Source organism: Podarcis liolepis (assembly GCF_965112155.1).
Source record: "Podarcis liolepis genome assembly, chromosome: 8".
In the NCBI taxonomy this organism is placed as follows: Eukaryota; Metazoa; Chordata; class Lepidosauria; order Squamata; family Lacertidae; genus Podarcis; species Podarcis liolepis.
In genome coordinates, this window is record NC_139560.1 from 50,558,703 (window position 1) to 50,580,345 (window position 21,643).

The 21,643-nt window shown below is 41.3% G+C and overlaps 2 protein-coding genes across 3 annotated transcripts in view; one reads left to right on the forward strand and one right to left on the reverse strand.

Moving 5' to 3' along the window:
• On the forward strand, positions 1-16,008 carry MC5R (melanocortin 5 receptor). Of its 2 annotated transcripts, XR_014529483.1 has the most exons (3): positions 40-235; positions 1,046-3,575; positions 3,925-16,008. XR_014529483.1 is itself a non-coding variant. In XM_083518810.1 (2 exons), the coding sequence occupies exon 2, from the start codon at positions 1,132-1,134 to the stop codon at positions 2,107-2,109; it is 978 nt and encodes a 325-aa protein (XP_083374936.1). In that variant the 5' UTR covers positions 1-235; positions 1,046-1,131; the 3' UTR covers positions 2,110-16,008. The 2 variants fall into 2 exon arrangements, 1 of the variants encoding a protein (XP_083374936.1); XM_083518810.1 differs by having other exon boundaries at positions 1-235; positions 1,046-16,008.
• The window catches only part of MC2R (melanocortin 2 receptor), a 19,518-nt gene continuing 12,657 nt past the window's right edge, over positions 14,783-21,643 (reverse strand). Inside the window, exon 2 of the mRNA XM_083518811.1 lies at positions 14,783-19,830. Coding sequence (XP_083374937.1) covers positions 18,735-19,724 — 990 coding nt within the window. The 5' untranslated portion in view covers positions 19,725-19,830 and the 3' untranslated portion in view covers positions 14,783-18,734. The remainder of the gene's footprint in view (positions 19,831-21,643) is intronic.

The following is a 21,643-nucleotide window of genomic DNA, read 5'->3' on the forward strand; positions in this document are numbered from 1 at the left end:
GGAAGCCGAACATTGAAGTCATTAACTCTGAGACTATAAAAAGACAGCTCCACAGTAAGTAATTTATAACAGCCTTGTCTCTTTGGATGTGAATAGTGCTTTTCTACTGTTATGGCACTGGTTCCTGTCAAAAGTGTACAAACACTTGATGCTGAATAGACAGGTGACCAGAAACTTCTGACAGCCGGAAGAACATATGCAGGACCTGAAGAGAAATAGGAAGGAACAGCACTGGGTAAATAGCTACATTTTTTCTTTAATTGTAAATGGAAGCTATTAGGAGCCTTCAAAAAATGTGTTGTATTCATGAAGGGTTTTGATTGCTTGCAACATCTTTCATAATGCAAACATTCAGAAACATCTCATTATTCAGACGGAACAGAAAAACCATACTGCACTTTAACCTTGAAGTAATAGTGATCAACTTAAAAAAATAGCAGCACCAAACCTGCTGTTATAGCAAACCCTTGAATATCAGTATATCTTTGGGGATGTGAGATTTTGCTGCAAGACGGCTGGCTAATGCTACAGTCATTTGCTGTTTGTGTCACAGTACTTGCAAACTTGAGAAGTACAAAGATGAAGGAGAAGCTTTGAAAGCTTAGCTTGTAATTCTTGCAGGAATTCAAACTTTTATGTAAATCTGATTGGCTGGGCTAATGAAATCTGGTCTTATAGCTGTTCTGTTCAGTGGGGTTCTCAAGACTTGTTCAGACTGAACATACTAATTTTCTGCGGAGGTTTGCTCAGTGTATTTATCTTCTCTGGGATATATAGAAATGTGTCAATCGTGAGAAAAATAGGTGGTATAGGAAGAGAGATTTTGCATGGGTATAAGATACGGGGTGGGGGAGTTCATCACCCTATCTCCTTCCCGTTCCTATGTTTTAAATTGCTCCTGTGCTCCTTGTTTTATTTGACTTTGGAAGCAACCCACATCACAACTCTTGGGTCTGCCATTTACATATCTAGTTTCCCCTTTGCATTTCATTCCTTTTGTCACCATCAGCTCTGCTTTATGTCATGCTTTGTGATCGTTTGGCAGGATCTTCCGCCTTTCCGAAGAATGCACCTGCAGGACTGTTTTACAATAAGTCTCCCAGACTGAAAACAGCACCTTCTTCAACCAAGATGAACTCATCTAATCAACCCAGCATTCCAGACCTTAACTTGAGCGCTCTTGGGAGCAACCTGACTGTGCCCACCGTCAAGACCAAGGCATCAACATGTGAGCAAGTGGCCATAGCAACGGAGGTGTTTCTCATACTTGGCATTGTAAGCCTTCTTGAAAACATCCTAGTTATTTGTGCCATAGTTAAGAACAAGAACTTGCACTCTCCTATGTATTTCTTTGTGTGCAGCTTAGCTGTTGCTGACATGCTGGTCAGCGTGTCAAATGCCTGGGAGACCATAACCATATATTTATTAAACAATAGGCATCTAATTATTGAAGATGTTTTTGTACGTCACATAGACAATGTTTTTGATTCGCTGATATGTATATCTGTTGTGGCTTCCATGTGCAGTTTGCTAGCTATTGCAGTAGACAGATATATCACTATCTTTTATGCCCTCCGTTATCACAACATAATGACGGTGAAAAGATCAGGGCTCATAATTGCATGCATTTGGACCTTTTGTACTGGCTGTGGGATCATCTTCATCCTTTATTATGAATCAAAGTACGTTGTCATGTGTCTCATCACAATGTTCTTCACTATGTTGTTCCTCATGGTCTCGCTGTACATACATATGTTCCTTCTGGCTCGTACTCATGTCAAGAGGATAGCAGCCTTGCCAGGATATAATTCCGTTCACCAGAGGACCAGCATGAAAGGTGCCATCACCCTGACTATGCTGCTGGGCATCTTCATTGTCTGCTGGGCTCCATTTTTCCTCCATCTCATCCTGATGATATCCTGCCCTCAGAATCTCTACTGCATTTGCTTCATGTCACACTTCAACATGTACCTCATCCTCATCATGTGCAATTCAGTTATTGATCCCTTGATCTACGCCTTCCGAAGCCAGGAAATGCGAAAGACTTTCAAGGAGATCATCTGCTGCTACAGCATAAGAATGGTCTGCGGACTGCCCAGCAAGTATTAGGGGAAATGTGAATTTGGGTTAAAAGAACAAAACTTCTTAAGAGGCTCTCTAGATGTTGTTGGATTTGAACCTCCCAGCTGAATGGTTAATGGACTGATGGAAACTGTCGTCCAACAACATTTGGATGGTCACATGTTCCCCATCCCTCTTCTAAACATTTTATTGTTCCATATGGAATGCTTGTGATAGTGATCATTTCAGTGCGGGAACCTGAAATTTCTCTCACTGAAATTACTCATTTTGGACAGTTTTCCATGGGCTCCCATAAACATGAGTGGCATCTGTTTACTATAGGAAAGCACTTAGGGTGGAGGAGATAACCCAGCACTGATACTGACACACACACAGACACACACACACACACACACACACACACACACACACTAAATAACTGTGCAAGTGGAACTACTTCTACCCCATTCTCCTTACCCCTAAATTTTCTCGGAGGGTTCCCCCAACATCCTGGAGCAGATTTGAGGGTGGCACAGGGCACACGGGGGGGGGGAGGGAGAGGGAGGGATAGTCCTGTTGTGCAAGTGGAAGTCATTTCACTCACACAATTATTTAGTTAAATATTGACATCTACCTATCTTATCTATGGCATGTGTGTGTATACACACCAGTGTGCAAAGGAGCAGAGTCTATATTTTTTATTTTCCTAACTAGTGACTGTAAATATATTTGTTTCATTCCCTTTGCACTGCATGAAACCCTGGTGAGTTTTAAACCAAACAATGCATTTGTTGGCATTCTTTAGTTCTGATAGGATCTGTCAGGTACAGAGTGAAGAGTTTCCTTCACAGGCTCTGATTAATACTAGGTGACAAATACAATTTGCAAATGCCAGGCTCCACATGCCTCAGCCTCTATGAGGATGGCCAAGAGATATCAAGACAGACCCACACAGCTCTTCATGATTTTAAAAACAAGAACAGCACAACAGATGAATGTAACCAAAATATTTTCTTGCGTGGAATGCAAATTCTGAAGACGTCCATTTTGTTGTGTCTGTTACTTGTCGATAGAAACGTGGCTAAAAAGCCTGCTGTAGAACTGTGATAGAAATAACTAGTCAGAGTAGACCACTGGTGGGTGAAGGAGAATGGATGGTCCAACTCTGTGGCCCAGTCATTTTGGTTTACACAGCCAGCACTGCTGTTGTGTGGCACAGGGAAGCAGGATGGGATAGAAGAAAGTCCAGGAGCAGCTCCGCAAATGGCATCTCAGTGCTGATCATTGGCTTGCAAATAGCAGCGGCTGTGCCTCTTGTGTTGCTGTATCATTAAAAAAGAAAAGTGGGTGGAGCAAGACCTCTGTCTCCAACCTGTCAAGCATAGGAAACAGCTCTAGCTTCTGCAATGTGAATGTATTTTGGTATTATGACAGCTAAATTTCATTTACAGATCAGCTGCTCATCCGGTGCCCACTGACCTGTGCATAGCCCACTTGTTTTGATGAGATAACCTGTGCCCATGTTTACAAATGCACTTGAAGATACGCAAGGACACTTTTCAGTGAGGAAAAATGGTGGACTTTATGAGCCTTTCATATTAAAGATGCGTTAGAAACAGGGATGGTTAGAAACATTGTGGAATTGTAGAGTTGGAAGGGAGCGTGAGGATCATCTAGCCCAACCCCCTGGAATGCAGGAATATTTCATCCAACATGGGGCTCAAACCCACAACCTTAGATTAAGAGTCTCATGCTCTACCAACTGAGCTATCCCATTTGAAAGCCCAAATCAGAAAGAAGACCTGCAAACATGGGGCTCATCATAGGCATATACAATACCGCAAGTCTCTGGTTGCAAAAGAGCTCCAATTTTCTTTTTTGGGAGGATGACAAAGGTCCTATGATGTAGGGACCTTGACCCTATTTGCACGAGCCTATTATTTCCTATTGAGAGTATCAACAATCAGTGTCATTAAAAACTCCTACCATGCTCAGAGTAAATGGGGCATGAATTAAGCACCTTTAAATTTCCGCTGATTTCAGCGGGAGAGTTAAGCATATGCTGAAATCTCTTTTGAATTAAATAGGATTTAATGTTGCCTAGATTAATGTCCTAGGTGTTTTTTTTTAGCACTGCAGGAACTGAATTCCAGAATCTATAGAACACATCCATTTCTTCACCCTGAGTGTGTATTTCAATGTCAAATCAAGAGGATTATTACCTTTGTGATTGTTCCAAGGTCAATACTGAGAAGCATTAAAGCACATTCTCATCTACACAGCAACTACGCAGTCAGCCTTGGGAAGTCATTTTAGAAAAATGCGAAGGAACAGACATACCTGTAGGCTCCATCATTCTCAAGGAACAATTGCTTTTGGAAATTATGCTTTCGGGGAATTGCAGTGTTTAGGAAGGTGAGAGGTGGGTTGATTTCAAGGCATTAGTCTTCCAGAAAATATAGTGGATTTGCAAGATACCTTTTTAAAATTTTTTTTATGTGTGCATTCATACATAAAATGCAGTAACATGCAATTAATAGTTTTCTAACATATACTTGAAATCCTCTTGAGCTTTCAGTACAAAGTATAAATCTCAAGGTTTCAGCAGTGAACTTGTTTTAGGGCAAAGTTTTTTCAGGGCCAAATTTAGTCTTCAGACTGCTTGTTGGTCTTGGAACCAGGAAGCAGTATAGTGTGGTGCTTGATGTATTGGAAAGAGATAATTCTTTTGGTAGGGCTTTTAACTTTGGTTAAAAACTAAGTGATGGAAACTGTGGAAGAAACATGTGCATTATTGAATTGTGCATAAGCAGATTTGCCTTTCTGTTGAATAATATTTTCACGTTTACCTAAATATCTGACTATGCCTTCCATCACTGTGACATTGGGAAAATGATAACATTTTCTTATTTTCATCCCTGCAACATCTATATGAATCAGGGTGTTATCTCATTCTGCTGATGGGACACTGAGGCTAGGGGATTGCGACAGCATAATGTGACAATAACATACTTACTGAACCCATGACAGCATAATGAGGTAATAACTGAAGTAGAATTTGAACTTATATGGATTTCCTTATGCTCAGGTTCAACTACACTAGAATTGTGTAGTGGATTTGAATTTAGATGAATCACTTTCCATGATTTTTTTTTAATGACTGGACTTAGTTAATTCTTACCATACAGTCGTAAGGGTGGCTAAGGGGTCAAAAGTCAGTTAAACCATGTCCTCCTTTGTCCCTTTCCCAAATCTTTCTTTTTTCTACATTTCCCTCCCATATTTCCAATGGAAGGGAAATAAAAGGGTGATATTTACATTATCTCCTGAGCTGGTATAAAATTCTTCTAGGTTGGGGGAGTGGGATGGATCCAGATTCTTTAACTACAAATCTTTCCACAGTCTTCCCCAGCACATCGCCAACTCTTATATCATCTGCTTTTTGACCTTAGTGATTTTGGAGTTCCACAGAAGTTGCCACAGCTGTGGAGGGGTGATGGGGTCGGGCAGAATCTAATACTAGATCTTCCTCTCTCTTTCTTCAGCCCTGGTCATAGGATTGTAGCCTAAAACCTACACAAATGCATTGTGGTAGAGCCCAACACTGATGGTATTAGCAGTCTGAACTGCTGTGCCATGGTGAATTTTGTTCGTAGCATTAAGAATGGAGAGTTGATATTATTTATTGTTATATTGTAAAAAGCACAAGATGCATCCTATTTGTTCCATAAGGAAATCACAGTCTTTAGTGGGCATTCCATTTAAACATGATATAGATAATATTGAAAATTGAAAATTTCAGCTGGATAGTTTAAAAGATTTTGTTGAAATGTACATAATCTCATTTTCTCTGGAATTTTACTTGAAATAAAAATACACGTCTCTGATGTAGTTTTGAAATGGGTTGAAATGGAATTATAGAACTTTCCTGTGCTTGCCTGTGAATGATAGCACATCTCTGTCATTTTTAACAGTACAGTGGTACCTCTGGTTGCGAACAGGATCCATTCCGGAGGCCCATTTACAACGTGAAAGGCCCGCAACCTGAAGCATTGTATCTGTGCAGGTGTGCGGTGTGATTTGGTGCTTGCACGCATGCGCAAAGCGTGATTTAGCGCTTCTGCGCATGCGTGAGCAGCAAAACACAGAAGTAACCCTTTCTGGTACTTGCGGGTTGCCACGGGACGCAACCTGAAAAAATGTAACATGAAGCAAACGTAAAATGAGGTATGACCATATCAGTAAGACCGCAACTGGCCTATTTTAGTAGGCTTGTCATCTAGAGTAAAATCACACATTTTAATTTCTCAGTTTAAATGCATGTATTAACTGCATTTTAAAAATCAATTTTATTCTTGATTGCAAAAGAAATAGGATTGTCTCCAAATTTGTGTGAGTAGAAGGCAGTTCACGCAGAAGGCTTTCCCTTCTGCCCTTCTCCCACGCAGACCCAAAAAGTCACTCGCTGAGGCAGGGAGCATCTACCAAACAGTGCAGGATATTCTCAGGGACTGGCTGGATGACAAGGAGTGGTGCAAGGCCCCTGCTGGCGAACCCCTAGGAAAGCCTCAGAGGAGGAAGGTTCAGAGCACGAGGAATGGTAGTGGGACACTGAGGACAGGTCAGAAGATGAAGGAGGGAGGAGAATGGTGGGCCACTGAAGAAGCAACAGGCTTGGGCAAGAGGGAAGAGCCAAGGGCAGAAAGCTGTTCAGATTCAAAACATGAAGCAAGAGTCCTGTCCCACTGTGTTTATGGCTACGTGAGCAATCACCAGAAGAGGAGGGGTCTTGGGGGCAAGTGTGAAGCAGGAACCACCAGTCTTGGAAACTGTGCTATGGAAGCTGGTCCTGCCTTGAGACTTCTCTGCGTCGTCTGCTGTTTTCTTGAATAAAGAATTAAACTTCCTGCTCGTCTCCATGTTTGAGTGCTGACCTATGTCTGAGCCAGCCCTGACTGATATGTTGTGTCATACAGGGCTGAAGTGGGAGGGTGTCCTAAATTGCCCAAAATCAGGCAGAGAAGTCTCATCCTCACTGTCTCTTTTCCCGATGTCATTCTGGAAGGTTAAATGTACACTGATAGTGTGGAATAAATGCTAAAAATAAAGAAGGGAAGCCATTGTATGCACAGATATCCATGTATGGATGCAGGACAGTGTACTTCGGACCATGTTCATTGTGATTTCAGAAGCACAATTCACTTAACATTAGAAAACATATTGTGAATAAAATGATTGAGCAAGTCCCTGTACGGACAAGTGTATTATTTATTATTTATTTATTTCATAAACTTTATACACCACTAGATTATGAAAACCCTCAAAGTGGTATACAAAAAGATAAAACAAAAGAATCAAGAAAAATTAACAACCATATGCATATTCCTGTACATATTTGTCTAGACTGTATTTACTAGTTATGTGGATATTCCTGTAATGGTAAATTAATGTTCATAATGCAGAAGAGTGAAAATGCACAAACCGTACCTCTGCATTATTTGTAGTATATAACTTGTAGTTTTAGATTGTATGCACACACATTCTATTTATATGCGCACAAAATCCAACTCAAGGTTCTGCACCCTAAAGCCCACTGAATTCAGTAGGTATAAACTAACAACTGTGTGACTCATTATCTGTGTCCATGTGTGTGTTATATTCTCAAACTCCATGGTGTGCAAATATAATTGGAAATTATATTCCTATTTAATGAGGAGGAATATGAAAGGACTAAGTTACAGGTGCCAGGAATAACTTCTCACCTGAAGTGAGGGTTGAAAGTGCCATGTGTGAGCTAATGAGCAAACACATGGCAGGTGCCATTCTCTCTCTCTCTTTTTTAAAAATAATTTTTACTGGAATTTTATTTACAAGATAACATAAACCCCCCCACCACCCAATACACAATCCACCCTCATTAAACGTGAACATAACATACAGTGAGCATAACATACAACAATGCAAACAATGAAATAAAAGACTTCCTTTATCCCGTATCTGGCCTCCTTATTTACTGCTCATAAACTGTTTCCTTTATGAATAATTATTAAGATTTTTCTAATTATAACTTAAATATCCACAAAGTCTCCTGCAGACATTAATTGAAACAAGTCCAGGTATGTATTTTAGGGCACTGTTTTGTGAAGTATTCTCTGCATTTCCCCCATGCTTTTTGAAACTCTTGTCTAGTGTGATCTCTAACTGCCTCTGTTAATCTAGCCAGTTCAGTTTAATCTAATAGTTTGTCTTGTCATTCCTTTTTTGTTGGCATAGTTTCTTTTTTCCAGTTTTTAGCAGTTAGGATCCTTGCCGCTCCTGTGGCATAGAGGAATATTTGCTGATCTTCTCTTGCTATACCTGTGTCCATTATCCCTAGTAGAAAAGCGTCTGTGTTTTTCATAAAGTTATACTTAAACATTTTTTAAAGCTCTTCATATACTGTGTTCCAGAAGCTTTTGATTTTTTCACAGGTCCACCAAACATGTATAAGTGTCCCCTCTGTTTTACCACACCTCCAGCACAGATTTGTTTTTGTCTTATACATTTTAGCTATTTTGGTGGGTGTTAAGTACCATCTATAAAACATCTTGATTAGGTTTTCCCTCAATACTTCACAGGCTGTAAATTTCCAGTTCTTTCTCCATAGTTCTTCCCATGTTGTTAAGTGATTGGTTTTCCCAATATCTAAAGCCCACTTGATCATTACCTCCCTGACCTGTTCATCTTTGACCTCCCACTCCAATAATGTATCATATATTTTTGATATTACCTTGGTTTTGTTTAGTAATAACACTTTTTCTAATAATGAAGGTTCGTTTGAGAAACCTTTTTTCTTATCTGTCCTGAACACTTCATGCAATTGATGGCATTGGATCCAACCCGTAAGGTGTTGTTTAATTTCCTCATAATATTTAATTACCAATTTATTGTCTTTTTCCTTAATCAGATCTTTATCAGATCTTCCATAATTTTTTTTTTATTGTAATTGTTTCTAGAGGTGATGCTCACCATGGTGTTTTCAGTTCTAGGAGATCCTTATATTTTGTCCATGTTTTATATAATGATTTCCTTATCCTTATGACATGGTTCATGCCATTCTCATCCCCCGGAGTTTTTGCACCACAAACCTTTGATGAAAGATGTGCGACGCCTCTTCAGTGACCTTTATCTGAAAATGTCAGTCAGAAAAGAGGGCTGAATGCCTAATGAGGATAACAACAACAACAAGCATCCAGAGAGAGCAACGAAAGGCAATGGAGTAAGAAAGGAAGCAGAACTGAAGAGAGAACTTGATACTACAAGGCATAGAAGCTGGGCTGATATAGACTGCACCTTCAATCATAAAATTAGACACATTGCTGTGCAGGGTGGGGGAATCAAATAACCTAGTCCCCCCCTCAATGTATGCACTGACATTAGTCTAAAAATCCCAGTGATGTGGTAAATTGCAAAGAGACCTGGCCTTACAATGGACCATATGGGCTTCAAAGTGCTGTATTTGATCATGAAAGAGCATGTAAAAGTCAGTGCACAGAATAGGAACACTTTGTACTTCTTTTACTTTGTTTATCCCTCCTAGGTATTTTCAGAAGCAGATGTTTCCATGGGTAACTGATTAAAAAGTAAACAGATCTCAAGGTTATGGTGGGGCAAAGCACACAAGCCCCCCATTTTCCCACAAAAAGGCTTATTTATAGATGGTTGAATCCAGCGCTGCTGTTCCACTCATGTAAGCTTTTCACTTGCACAGTGGAACTTCCCCTGCAGTGCCCCTTTCACCCTCTAAATCTGGTCCAGAGGTTTGGAGAACCACCAACCCTAATCTCAGATGCTGAGTCACCACACTACTGCAAATTATTCCAGCAAGTTGTATTGTGTCCCAGATCAGGTTTTTCTTGTCAGGTTGCAGGAGATGGTGGGGTGGTGGAGGCAAAGGATCAGGCCCCTTTCTTCCCAGGCTGAAGCCCTGATCCCATTGCTGCCTTTTTGAGAAATGAAAAGATGCCGGGAACTCCAAACACAGAAACTCCTATGGCATGTCTAGTTTGACCCTAGAGGTAAAGTTTAATACTGTCACTCGGCAGCCCTAATGGGACAGCTTATCCATGCACAGTTAAAAAAAAAAGCAAAACACCAATAGACACTAACAAAGCAGATACCCATAGGAAAGAAACAATGGATGTGCACATGAGGCTCAGGAGCCCATCAGAGATAATAAATGGGGCAACACTTGGAGCAGCCCCCTATTCTGCCCTTCTCAATGCTCCTATTCTACTGTTCTTGGTGATTTGTTAGAACTAGATGAAAACTTGTGAAAATTACGTTAGAGACTTAAATATGTCTTTAGGATTTTGGCTACTCCTTAGTCAAAACCATACTTCAACACTGTACTTATGTTTGGTGTTCTGCCTCCAAACATTTGCTGGCATCTTTCTGTAATAGCTGATCTCTGATTTCATTTTTTTCAAAATTTATTTTTTAGAATAAAGGTTAGATGTTTTTTATTGTCTAGTTTTACGTATGATTGTTGCAAACTGCTCTGGTTTTTTTAAACGAATAGCGGTATGTAAATACCCTCATAATAAATAAACGAAACATACTGCTAGAAAACAGCAAAATACTGAACTTCACATCTCTTTATGTACATGTTGGTACAACGGTCTTTTTTTTTTAGAAGCTTGGTATCCTAATGAATAATTTCACAGAGCATCTGAAGACATGTTGGGTTGCTTATTGATTGGATAATTATTCTAGTTTCTTTTTTCCTCTGAGAACCTAATTAGCAGATGGATCTCAGGAGACAACAGCTAGCTGCAAGCAAACAAGCGGAGAAGAAGCAGAGGGATTGGCTTAAACTGAAAGATGAAAAGAGTTAATAAAGTCTGGTTCATCTAAATGACAACGTGGGGAGAATGGAAGAAAACTGATTTGGCTAGAATCTGATTTAATAGTTAGTTTCTAATTGATTTTATTTATTTTGTATTTGCTAAGCTTATTGCACACATAAGCTTGTTTCACATAAGCAGTGTAAAAATTGTTGAAATAATTAAGTATATGATAAAAGTTGTGATGAAATCTGGAAAGTGCAGAAATCTGACCTGGGTCTTGCTACCATCATCCATGGCTTGGAAACTTCCCCAGTTGGATCACTGTTACAGTGGTACCTCAGGTTACATATGCTTCAGGTTACATACGCTTCAGGTTACAGACTCCGCTAACCCAGAAATAGTGCTTCAGGTTAAGAACTTTGCTTCAGGATGAGAACAGAAATCGGGCTCCCGCGGTGCGGCAGCAGTGGGAGGCCCCATTAGCTAAAGTGGTGCTTCAGGTTAAGAACAGTTTCAGGTTAAGTACGGACCTCCGGAACGAATTAAGTACTTAACCTGAGGTACCACTGTAATGTATGTAACAAAGAGCTGCCTCTCATCCCAAAGTTGCCCCTGTTTTGAAGCGACAGCACTGGTTTCCATCTCTAGGGCTGCTTGTTACCTTTTGTCATGAACTGGTAGGACAATGGGAAGGAGGAAGAAGATCCCAGCGAGGGGTTTAGCTGGGACTGGGACACACTGGGGCAAGCATGGGATGGGAAAGGAAGTACTCACAGGGTGATGGAGGATGGTGAGGGGATGGGGTTCAGTGCACAGGAACCAGAACAGCAGGACCCATCACCAGAGCCTGGAGGGCCCTGTCCCCATGAACATGGTGGGCTCTGAGGTTTAGAGACTAGTAGGAGACACACTATAGGAGACTGAGACAGGCAAGGGCCCACAGCCCAGCTCCCTAGCTTGCTAGGTGGGGCTCGCTAGCTCTGGGTGGAGGGGTATTATTCCTCAGCTGGAGTAAGCTTGGAACAAATGAGAGTCTCATGCCTCATCAAGCCCAGATGCTGAAATCAGCAAAGTACAAAAGGGAAGCAGAACTGAGGGGCTGTGTCTGCTCAGCTGCCCATGTTGGTGGCCCTTGGCTTGGATCTCTAGGGGACTGTGCTTCAGGTTAACTCTGGACTGTATCCTGACAGCTGGATTTCAGTGTTGGCTACTTGGATTAACCCTGGACTGTGTTTCCTGGACTTTGGCTGTATGGATTGACCCCCGGACTTCAAACTTTGGACTTGACATACTGACTTGCTGCCATGTAGGCCAGGGGTTCAGGACACCTTTAAAATGTATATGTATTATACATGGAAATTTAGGAATAAATACTATAATTGGAATGAAACTATAACTTTCCATGCTGGGGAGGACTGTGACCCAATGCTCAATGTTCTTGCTCAGTCTGCTGTCCATGCTGTCCCCCTGCCTTATGGTTCTTTACTAAACTGGACTTGGACCACCCTTTAAATTAAACAAAGACTCCTTCAAATGGAGGGCTGCCCTCTGATAGACTTGCAAATGGAGAGCTGTCCTCTGTACAGCAGGACACATGGCCACTCTAGCTCAAGAGTCCATATTACTTTGGCTGCATACACACCATACTTTTATTCCTGGGAACTGCAGTTTATCCCCCACAGAACTACTATTATCAGCACCCATAACAAACTACAGCTTCAAGGAATCTTTTGGGGGTGTTGTGTGCTTTAAATTTGTGGTGTGTATGCGGTCAGAGAAGTCAGCTCAGTGAGTGAAGCTTTTCCTGTGATGGTGCCTTGTTGTGGCTTGCTTTGAAAATGCACAGGTTTAAGAGCTTAAGGTAATAGCATGCTTAATAGCTGCTTTGGGGTAGTGTGGGAGAGCCTGGCAAAGTTGGCATGATAATTAACCACATTGTTAGTGCCATTATGTGGTATCCTGGAGTGATGTGAGATGGAATCCTCCACAGTAACCATGGTAGCCCTGCCATTTCGAATGGAACATGTCACCTTAGAGATCCACTCAGCTAAGAATGAAGACTGTTTAGATTTGTAGCACTGAGCTGTTCGAATTTAAAAAAGGGTGCTGGATGATACCAGCAACCTCACAACTTTCACCTAGCCTGACCACCACCACCTTTATTGTATGTAGCATACAACTTTTGTTATCGAACAGAAATGGCAAACTTTGCTTCAGCGTCGAGAAAATAGCTTACAAAAGCACACAAAGCTCAAGTGACAGCTCCGTCGGTCCCAACAATTCACAAGTAAGCCACTGTTGCCAAGGATGCAGGACTGAGGGCTTTTGTCTCTGGCTGAGGGCGTGTTTAGGGCTGAACGTATGTTGAGAATAGCTGGAAATCCTACAGCACGGTGAATGCTAAAGCTAAGGAGATAAGTACAGGCATTTGTATTCTACAGGTAGGTTCGCAAACAAAAGCCTCAAATGGCAGTGAGGGCTTCAATCTTATTTGTGGAGGCGTAAGTTCTCCATTAGGAACCACTGCTTCTTATAAAACCAACAAAGAAAAGAAAGAAAAAGAAAGCAATTTTGTGCCATCATTTTTGAACAGCTCCCCCCCCCCCATGTTTCAGTGTTGCTCAGGCAGTTATACAAACAGATGAAGGGGATGGAGGCGTGTGTGTGCAGGTCCAGGCCCAGGCCCAGGCCCCAATATCCCCTACGTACATGGCCTGGCACCACTTCAGACCTTCATTCTCTCAGTGCAGAGATCCAAAGTGGAACCAGTGTGTGTATGTGTGGACTCAGAGGGAAGGGCTGTGTCCCTCACCAGTTTAAGCCTTCATGCCATTGCTCAGATGTTACAAAATGCATATATTAACCCATGTATGAAAGTAAAAAAAAATAAATGTGGAAAATCTGACCACATTCACGCTATACTTTTAAAGCACTATGATATCACTTTAATCTGGCATGGTCTCCCTTCCCCCTCAAAGAAATCTGGGAGCTGTAGTTTAAGAGTTCTGAGAACTGTTAGGAGGACCCTGATGCTCAGAAGTCTTCCTTTGGATGTAAACAATTACAACATTTTGCTATAAGGAATTATTGGAAGTCTGTTGGGTGTTTAGGGACATACTGCCTCCATTCAGATGTAAGAGAGAACGGGCATGATTTATTTATACTATTATTTCCAGTCTTCATTCTTAGATGGTAACCTATCCAAGGATGAACTTAAAGCAGTCAGTTTATAGAGCAGGCTCTATGGAGTTATGGAAGGTGATAGACTTTATTAGCAAGGACTAAATAGACAAAGTTCCTTTAGGCTCAGCCAACAGAGTTCTGTCGCCTGGATGCTCTATGGATGTCATGATGGCCACAGGATGTAGTGATGGCCACTGACTTGGAAGACCTTAGGATAGGACAAGTTCATGGAAGATAAGGCTGTCAGTGGTTACCAGTCAAGATGGCTATGTTTAGCCTTCACTGCCAGCGGCCTCTGAATGCCAGTTGCTGAGGAACACAAGTGGGGAGAGTACTATTGCATCATGTCCTACTTGTGGGCTTTCCATTGACATCTGGTTGGCCACTAGGAGAATGGGATGCTAGGCTAGATGGAACTTTGGCTAATTCAGCAGGGCTTTTCTTATGTCTTTACACAAGAGGATGGCAAGACTAGTCGGAGGAACCTAAGTGTACCTGCTACAGAAATTAATGGAATGCTGATAGCCACACTTGGTCACACAATTTGGATGCACAGCGCCTATGTGAACAGGTCCACAAGTCTATAGTTTCATTTTATCTAATTGCAATTCTTTGTCTGTCACTTAGTTAATTACTTTGATTGGTGTACTCCTGCTTGAAGCCAGGCAGAGGTTAATTACTTTGAGTCGTCCATAATGAATTTCCAGAACTGAGTGTAAAGACAATTTAATTATGCAATCCATGAGGCACAGTCAATAATTACTGAAAGACTCACAAAATTATGGTCATGGTACATAAAACTCACACGGCCTGAACCTTCAGGTACAACCTGGATGCTTTCATAATTAATTGCTATCAACATTCGGTGCAAAATTCCTCCTTTAAGGAGCCGAGAAGTGGTTTCTGTGGTGCACTAGAATAAAGTGGAGGATTTGATATTTGGTAAATAAGGCCATCATTCATAACCTTCAGTAAAGGTTGCTGTCAAAGTCATCAAGCAGCAGCTTGTTCACCTTTTTCATTTCCACCCTTAGAATGCAACAGAAGTTTTCATTTAGATATTAAAAGATTCTCTTCATCACAGCAAGGAATGAATTGGGGAACCCATAGCTGCCTGAGTTTTTACATTTGCCATGAGGATCAGCATACCTATGGGCAAGTTATTCCAACCCCTACCCAGAGTCCTGTCTATTAGGAATCATCTGAGAGTGTTCACTCTCACATAGCTTAATGTCACTATGTGACGGTCCTGATTTCGCAAGGTTAGTTATAGACAGAGGTGAGAAATTTGCTTAAAGTATGCAGATTGCTAAAGTGAATGAAATGCCTGAACTTGCTTTTACTTTGCGATCTACAGCAGATTCTTTCTCTCTCTTTTTGCTCTGACTCATCAGTGACTTCTAATTTTCCAAGTCAATTATATTGACCTCTCCTCATGAGCCATTTCAGATTTCTACACTCTTTTCTTTCTTTCGTTCTTCTTTTCTGATTTCTAACAAAACCTTAACTAGTTCACATCTCTTTCTATATAATAGGAGCAGCATGACATGGAAAGATAATAGGAGCTGGCTTATTTTGAACAAACATTGTCTCTTTCATCCTTTCAGTGTCATGTAATCCTCCTACTCTGTGCAGAAAGTATTTACTGCAGCCATTTGTGGATTCATTGAACTATGGTGTGCTTTTTAATTACTTGTTTTGTAAATCATCCTCTGTAATGACTTATGACGAATTGTTCCAAAGCAGTCAACATGATCAGTGGGAATGGTGTGGAAGCACCTTCCATACTGGGAATGGCAAAGGTACTAAAGGTTGCATTTAACTAATTTTAACCCAGAAATTAATGGATGCAAGCAATGGGCATTAATTTCAATGGGTCTGCTCTGAGCAAAAGTTCTTTGAAAACAACACTAGAAGTCTTTCATTTTTAGAAATGAGATGACTATCAGGCTGCACAGAGGTTTTATTATGCATTGTGTGTGGAAGAAGGTGCCTGGAGAAGTTCTTCACTGATTCTCATAAAAGCAGAATTTGGGGTCAGTCAACAAAACAGGTTAGCAGTAGTAGATTGAGGGCTGACAAAGGAAGCACTTATTTCCACAAGGCTTAACAAATGTATGGGATTCATTGCCAGAAGATGTGAGGAACGATTACTGTCTTAGATTATTGTAAAGGTTTATTAGGTGGATTCCTGCTTGTGGGCTTCTCAGATGCATGTGGTTGGCCACTCTGGGAAAGAGGGTTCTGAAATGGATTGATCCAGCAAAGCTGTTTTTAATTGAAACAATAATTACACGTATTCCAAGTAGGCATTAAAAAGAAAGATAATTACAAAGATCCAAATAAACGTCAGCATACATTAAAGCAAGGGTAGTCAACATGGTTGCTTTCAGATGCTGTTGGACTCTAACTCTCATCCTCCTTGACTCTTGACCATGCTGACTGGGGCTGATGGACTCCAACAACATCTGGAGGCTACACTTCCATTAAAGTGTATGAGGTGAGAGAAGCCTTGGAAGAGGTAAGCACAGAACATTCTGGAACAGAAAATCACAGTATGTGCTATTCACATTCATAGCAGGAGAACACCTCAGCCTGCAAACATGGGGATATGAGTTCCGTGATTTGCTGGTTGGCACTGACTTCTCTTCCCTGGCATCTTTGCTGGGATCAGCTACTGGGATATGTGGTTACCATGGCATCAGGTCTGAAAACATCAACAAGGACCTGACTAAGCTAAACGTGTCAGATTAGAAGCAATCTTTCAGGAGTGACACTCTAGATATGTGGTGATACGCCAGAAGAACAACACAGGAGATTTGACATCACATACAGTACACCTCAGGAAAGGTACCCATGTTAGTCTGTTGCAGCAAGAGTCACATGGCACTTTAAAGACTAGTCAATGTATATTGGCATAAACTCTTTCTTGGAGCACAGCCCCCATCATCTGATGTACGAAATGCTGTCCTCAGTTGGTAGCTATCTATATCTATACAGATATTGAGGGAAATTATACAAACAGTGGGGTTAAAAAAAAAAAGCACAGCGACCATTCACAACAGTAGTACAGTAGTTGGTGGCAAGTACTGTGCCTATTTCCCTAAGTTGAATGCTGCTAGACAAAATGCTAAGTTCACAGTGGATGTTCCTGCGTACACTGTCAGAAGTAGAACTTTCATACAAGTTTAGAATACGGAGTTCAATATTCAAATGTCTGACATTACAGATGATTTCAGAAATGCCTAAAATTAACCATGTTTTTAGATCCTGCTGTTGAAGTAGTGTAACTAATTGTAATTAATAGAAATCACATTAATGCGTTTTATAACAAGACAGAGCTTTTGATGACTAACAGCTGTCTTCAACTAAAAAACATTTGTTCCCTGGATGATTAAGTCTAAATTCATTTCTATCTTTTCTACTGAATCTTTTCAATCAATGAACTTCCACCATTTTCTCATTGTTGCCTATTTTAGTTTAAAACTTAACTAAAATATCTTTATATCTATGTGCTCACTTCAGTAGCACACACACTAAAATTGAAACAATACAGATCTATCTAACATTAGAGTATGCAGTGTAGGTGTGTATATGTGAAATCTATGGTCTGGACTAAGGACTCAGCCATGTATAGATGCACACATTCCCTCCTCCTCTCCTTCCCTCAGTCCACACACATGACTTAACACTTCCTGGTTTGTCAAGCTATACTTTGCCATGATGAATAAACTGGCATACTGTGGTTTGAACAATCCTTCCAAATCAAGTTTGCAAATCAGAATCCAATCGTGCGCACACATGACTAATTTCTGATCCCCCCCAAACTGTATCCAAGCTAGCCTCTCCTGAACATGGTGCCCTCTGAACATCTTGAAATGCAGCCCCATCCAGTATGACTAAGGGTCAGAGATGGTGGGAGCTGTAGTTCAAAACATCTGGAGGCAACGAGGTTAGGGAAACACGATCTAAGTCATGTCTGTCACCACTTTATTCACCCTCTTCCTAAACTGAATCTCCTATGAAGATACCCCCCCCCCCAAAGTTGCTGTGTTAGCCTAGCAGCAAAAAGATAATGGTGGTGCTTTGGAGACTAATTGATTCATTATGACCTGAGATTCTGTAGGCAGCAGTGTATTCCAGCAAGGCTGATTCACATGTGGTCTAGAAGCATAATTCAGCCACCTGGCAGGGAACTGAAGAGAACCTGTGGTTCACATGCTGTGCATATAGCTTCTAATAAAAACCAGTGTCTATGTGAGAGAGAATGCATAAGCCCACAGTTCACTGCTGTACCCCACTGTGTGGCAAAGTAGCCCTCAGATGTCAACATCACATTATTTTTGAGATACTTAACTTAATCCATTCCGGGAATCCTTTTCATTCCCGAAACGGTGTGAAAACCAAGTTGCAGCTTCTGATTGGCTGCAGGAGCTCCCTGCCTTCAATCAGAAGTCATGGAAGCTGCGTCGGATGTTCGGCTTCCAAAAAACGTTCGCAAACCGGAGCACTCACTCCCGGGTTTGTGGCGTTCAGGAGCTGATTTGTTTGGGAGTCAAGCTGTTTGAATACCAAGGTACCACTGTACTACAAGACAAAGCAAATGGTTCTATGGCAGTGCAGCTCTGGTTGCTCTGCATGCTGTTTTTGAGGTTCCAGTGGCTAAGTCCAGCTTGGCTTCCGGCAGCAGAACAATCTCTTAAATGTACTTCTCAGCTCTGGACTTCGAAATGCATAAATCATGGGGTCAATCACAGCATTGCACATGATCAGTATACCATTCACGTGAAAAATGGACGCATAGCAAATGCAATAAGGGTTTTGTGGGCAAAATGCCATCAGAAGCATATGAAGGACAAAAGGGGCCCAGCAGCAGAGAAAAACCCCAAGTAAGACAGTTAAAGTAATGACTCCTTTCATGTTAGCTCTCTGGTGAACCGAGCTGGTAGGCTGCAAAGCAATCTTCTTGGCATGAGAGCGTGCAAGCAGGAACATATGAATATAGAGGCTGAGGATAAAAATGAGCATGAAACACAGGAAGACAGAGAAGGACACAACAGTAGCTGTTTCATGGGAGAAAATGACCACTGCGATGCCACTCCCAGCGCAGAATGCCCAAATGACCACCAAGATCACTAAAGTACGTTTCATTGTCATGATGTTATGGTACCGCAGTGCGTAGAAGATGGTTATATATCTATCAGCTGCAATGGCTGACAGACTGAAAATGGATCCCAGTAAAGATAGAATAAACATGAAATCTAAAATATCATCCATTGTTTTTTCCAAGGCTCCCTGACACGTTAGGTATCTCATCTTGCAGAAGATGATGAAGACGATGTTCTCCAGAGTCTTGTACAAACTCCCCAGCATGTCTGAAACAGCTAAGCTGCAAATGAAAATATACATGGGTGAATGCAGGTTCCTATTCCTCCCCACTGCTATGAGCACCAGCAGGTTTTCCAGTACTCCTAGAGCAGCAATGGTGAAGAAGATTTCTTCTGGCACAATGACTTTTGCACAGTCGGAGGTGTTCATTGAGAGCTCACTGTTGTTTTCCGCTGGAGGAGCATTTGTCTGTCCCAGAAGCCTTGTTGTTTCAGAACCTCGGTCGATCTTCATTGTTGCAACCTTTGGTGAGGGAAGATGCATGAGGTTGAACCCACATATATTTCAGTACTCACTGTGGCTTGACCTTCTGCAACAGCCAATGTGTCCAGCTGAGCATCTTGTTATGGTGATATCATTCGAAGTAAACCTGGAAAAATGGTTAACCAATAAGGAATGAGAAACACCAAAATGAAATAGACAGAAAACTTAGACTGAGTTCACATATATTGACTAGAAAATGTAAGCATTCTGCAAATATTGTTCTTGGCTGCTACTGGGAGTTGCCTGCTCCCTAATCCATGTATGACTCAAGCTTGAGAAGAAGCAACAGAACCCACATAGCTCAGAGCATTATGGTTGGCTTGGCTCACTCTGCTGAAATCCTAGCTGTTGCTGTGAGGTGTACAGTGCCCTGATCAGATATTCATCTGGGACGTGTGAGAGCAAAACTGTGTAAAGGAATAAATATAGAGGAGTAAAAATATTTTCCGAGTAATTGAGGCATTGTGCTCTAGCCCACGTCAGTAAGATGGAAAAAGCCACAAAAGCTGGTCTAGGGGAAAATGCATCAAAACACGGCATTTAATAAGATATGATAAGATCGATAGAGGATATATGTGGATTGTGGCTAACGTCATGTGTTCACTGCTTCCTAAACTAGCAGGGGGAAGCACAGTGGATACAGAGCAAACTATCTGGCAAACCAGGGGTAGCCAAAGTGTGCATTCCAGATGTTGCTGGAGTCCCATTCCCATCAGCACATGGCCACTGTTAAGGGATTGTGGGAGTTGTAGTCCAGCAACTTCTGGAAGGCACCGTACATACGTACATAATATATTGTTACAACTAGCCAACTATTCCGTTGTTAGGGAGATGGTTAATAGATAATAGTTAGGGAGATGGTTAATAGAATAGTCAGCCAATGTCTCTTGAGGTAAGGGATGGTGAACCTGTTTTCCTTCAGATGTTGTGAGACTCCCATATAACTCCCAGCAACATTTGGTAGGCCAGAGGTTTCCCATACCTGGGAACGAATTGTTTGGAGATGATCCAATAAGATGGAGATCTTATCTTCACTTTCCACTGTCCACACATTGTGAAGAAACATTCATAGAGAAGAACCTGCTATCTGTGTTGAACCTGATAAATGCTAGGAGAAGCCTAAGCAGGCTCCCCTCTAGGACATGGCATGCACATTGGCTCTTCCAACATGTAGACGATGGGCTAGTAGGGATGCAATGTTGGGAGGACAGGACCGGGGACCATGGCCCTACTCTGCCCTCATGCTGTTAGTTGATTGTGTGTGAATCTCTCTCTCTCTCTGTCTCTCTGTACACATGTGTATGTATACATATTAGTATATTGCATATGTGTGAATATCTATCACCTCACTATTATAGTGATCGTTTACTGGAGAAAGTTACCATAAAGCAAATTTATTATTTTCTTTCTTTAATAATGAAGCTTTCTCAGATGCTGCAATTTGAAAAAACACCAGAAATTAGCCTGCTAATATAAACCTCACCCCATCACAGAGCAGTTACAAGAAACACCATGGAAGATTGACAGGCAAATGTCATTTCTCACATGATCTTACTAACCCAATTTCAGGGATAAAAAAAATCCTTATGCAAATGTGTTAAAACTTCATATCCTGAGACTTATGATATTGATTTAATGAAAAGAAGAAAATATTTGCATTAGGCATAAGTAAACTGCACAGGAAGAAATGGCCAATTCTGCATGTAGGTGGAAGCAGATTTTAAAGCCACGCAGAGCCTGATTCTGTGCATGTTCAGTCAGAAATAAGTTTTACTGATCTTGATGGTGCTCCCTACAATGAAACTCTAGGGCAAGTTTATATGATCATAAGTCTGCAGTCTGAGGCTCAAAAAGGTTGGATGAAAATGTTTTCCCTTTCCCTTCCTGGCAAGCTTCAGCATCTTTTTATAATCCTGGCA

Coding starts and splice junctions, on each gene's coding strand:
- MC5R (XM_083518810.1), top strand. CDS start 1,132: ATGAACTCATCTAATCAACCCAGCATTCCAGACCTTAACTTGAGCGCT.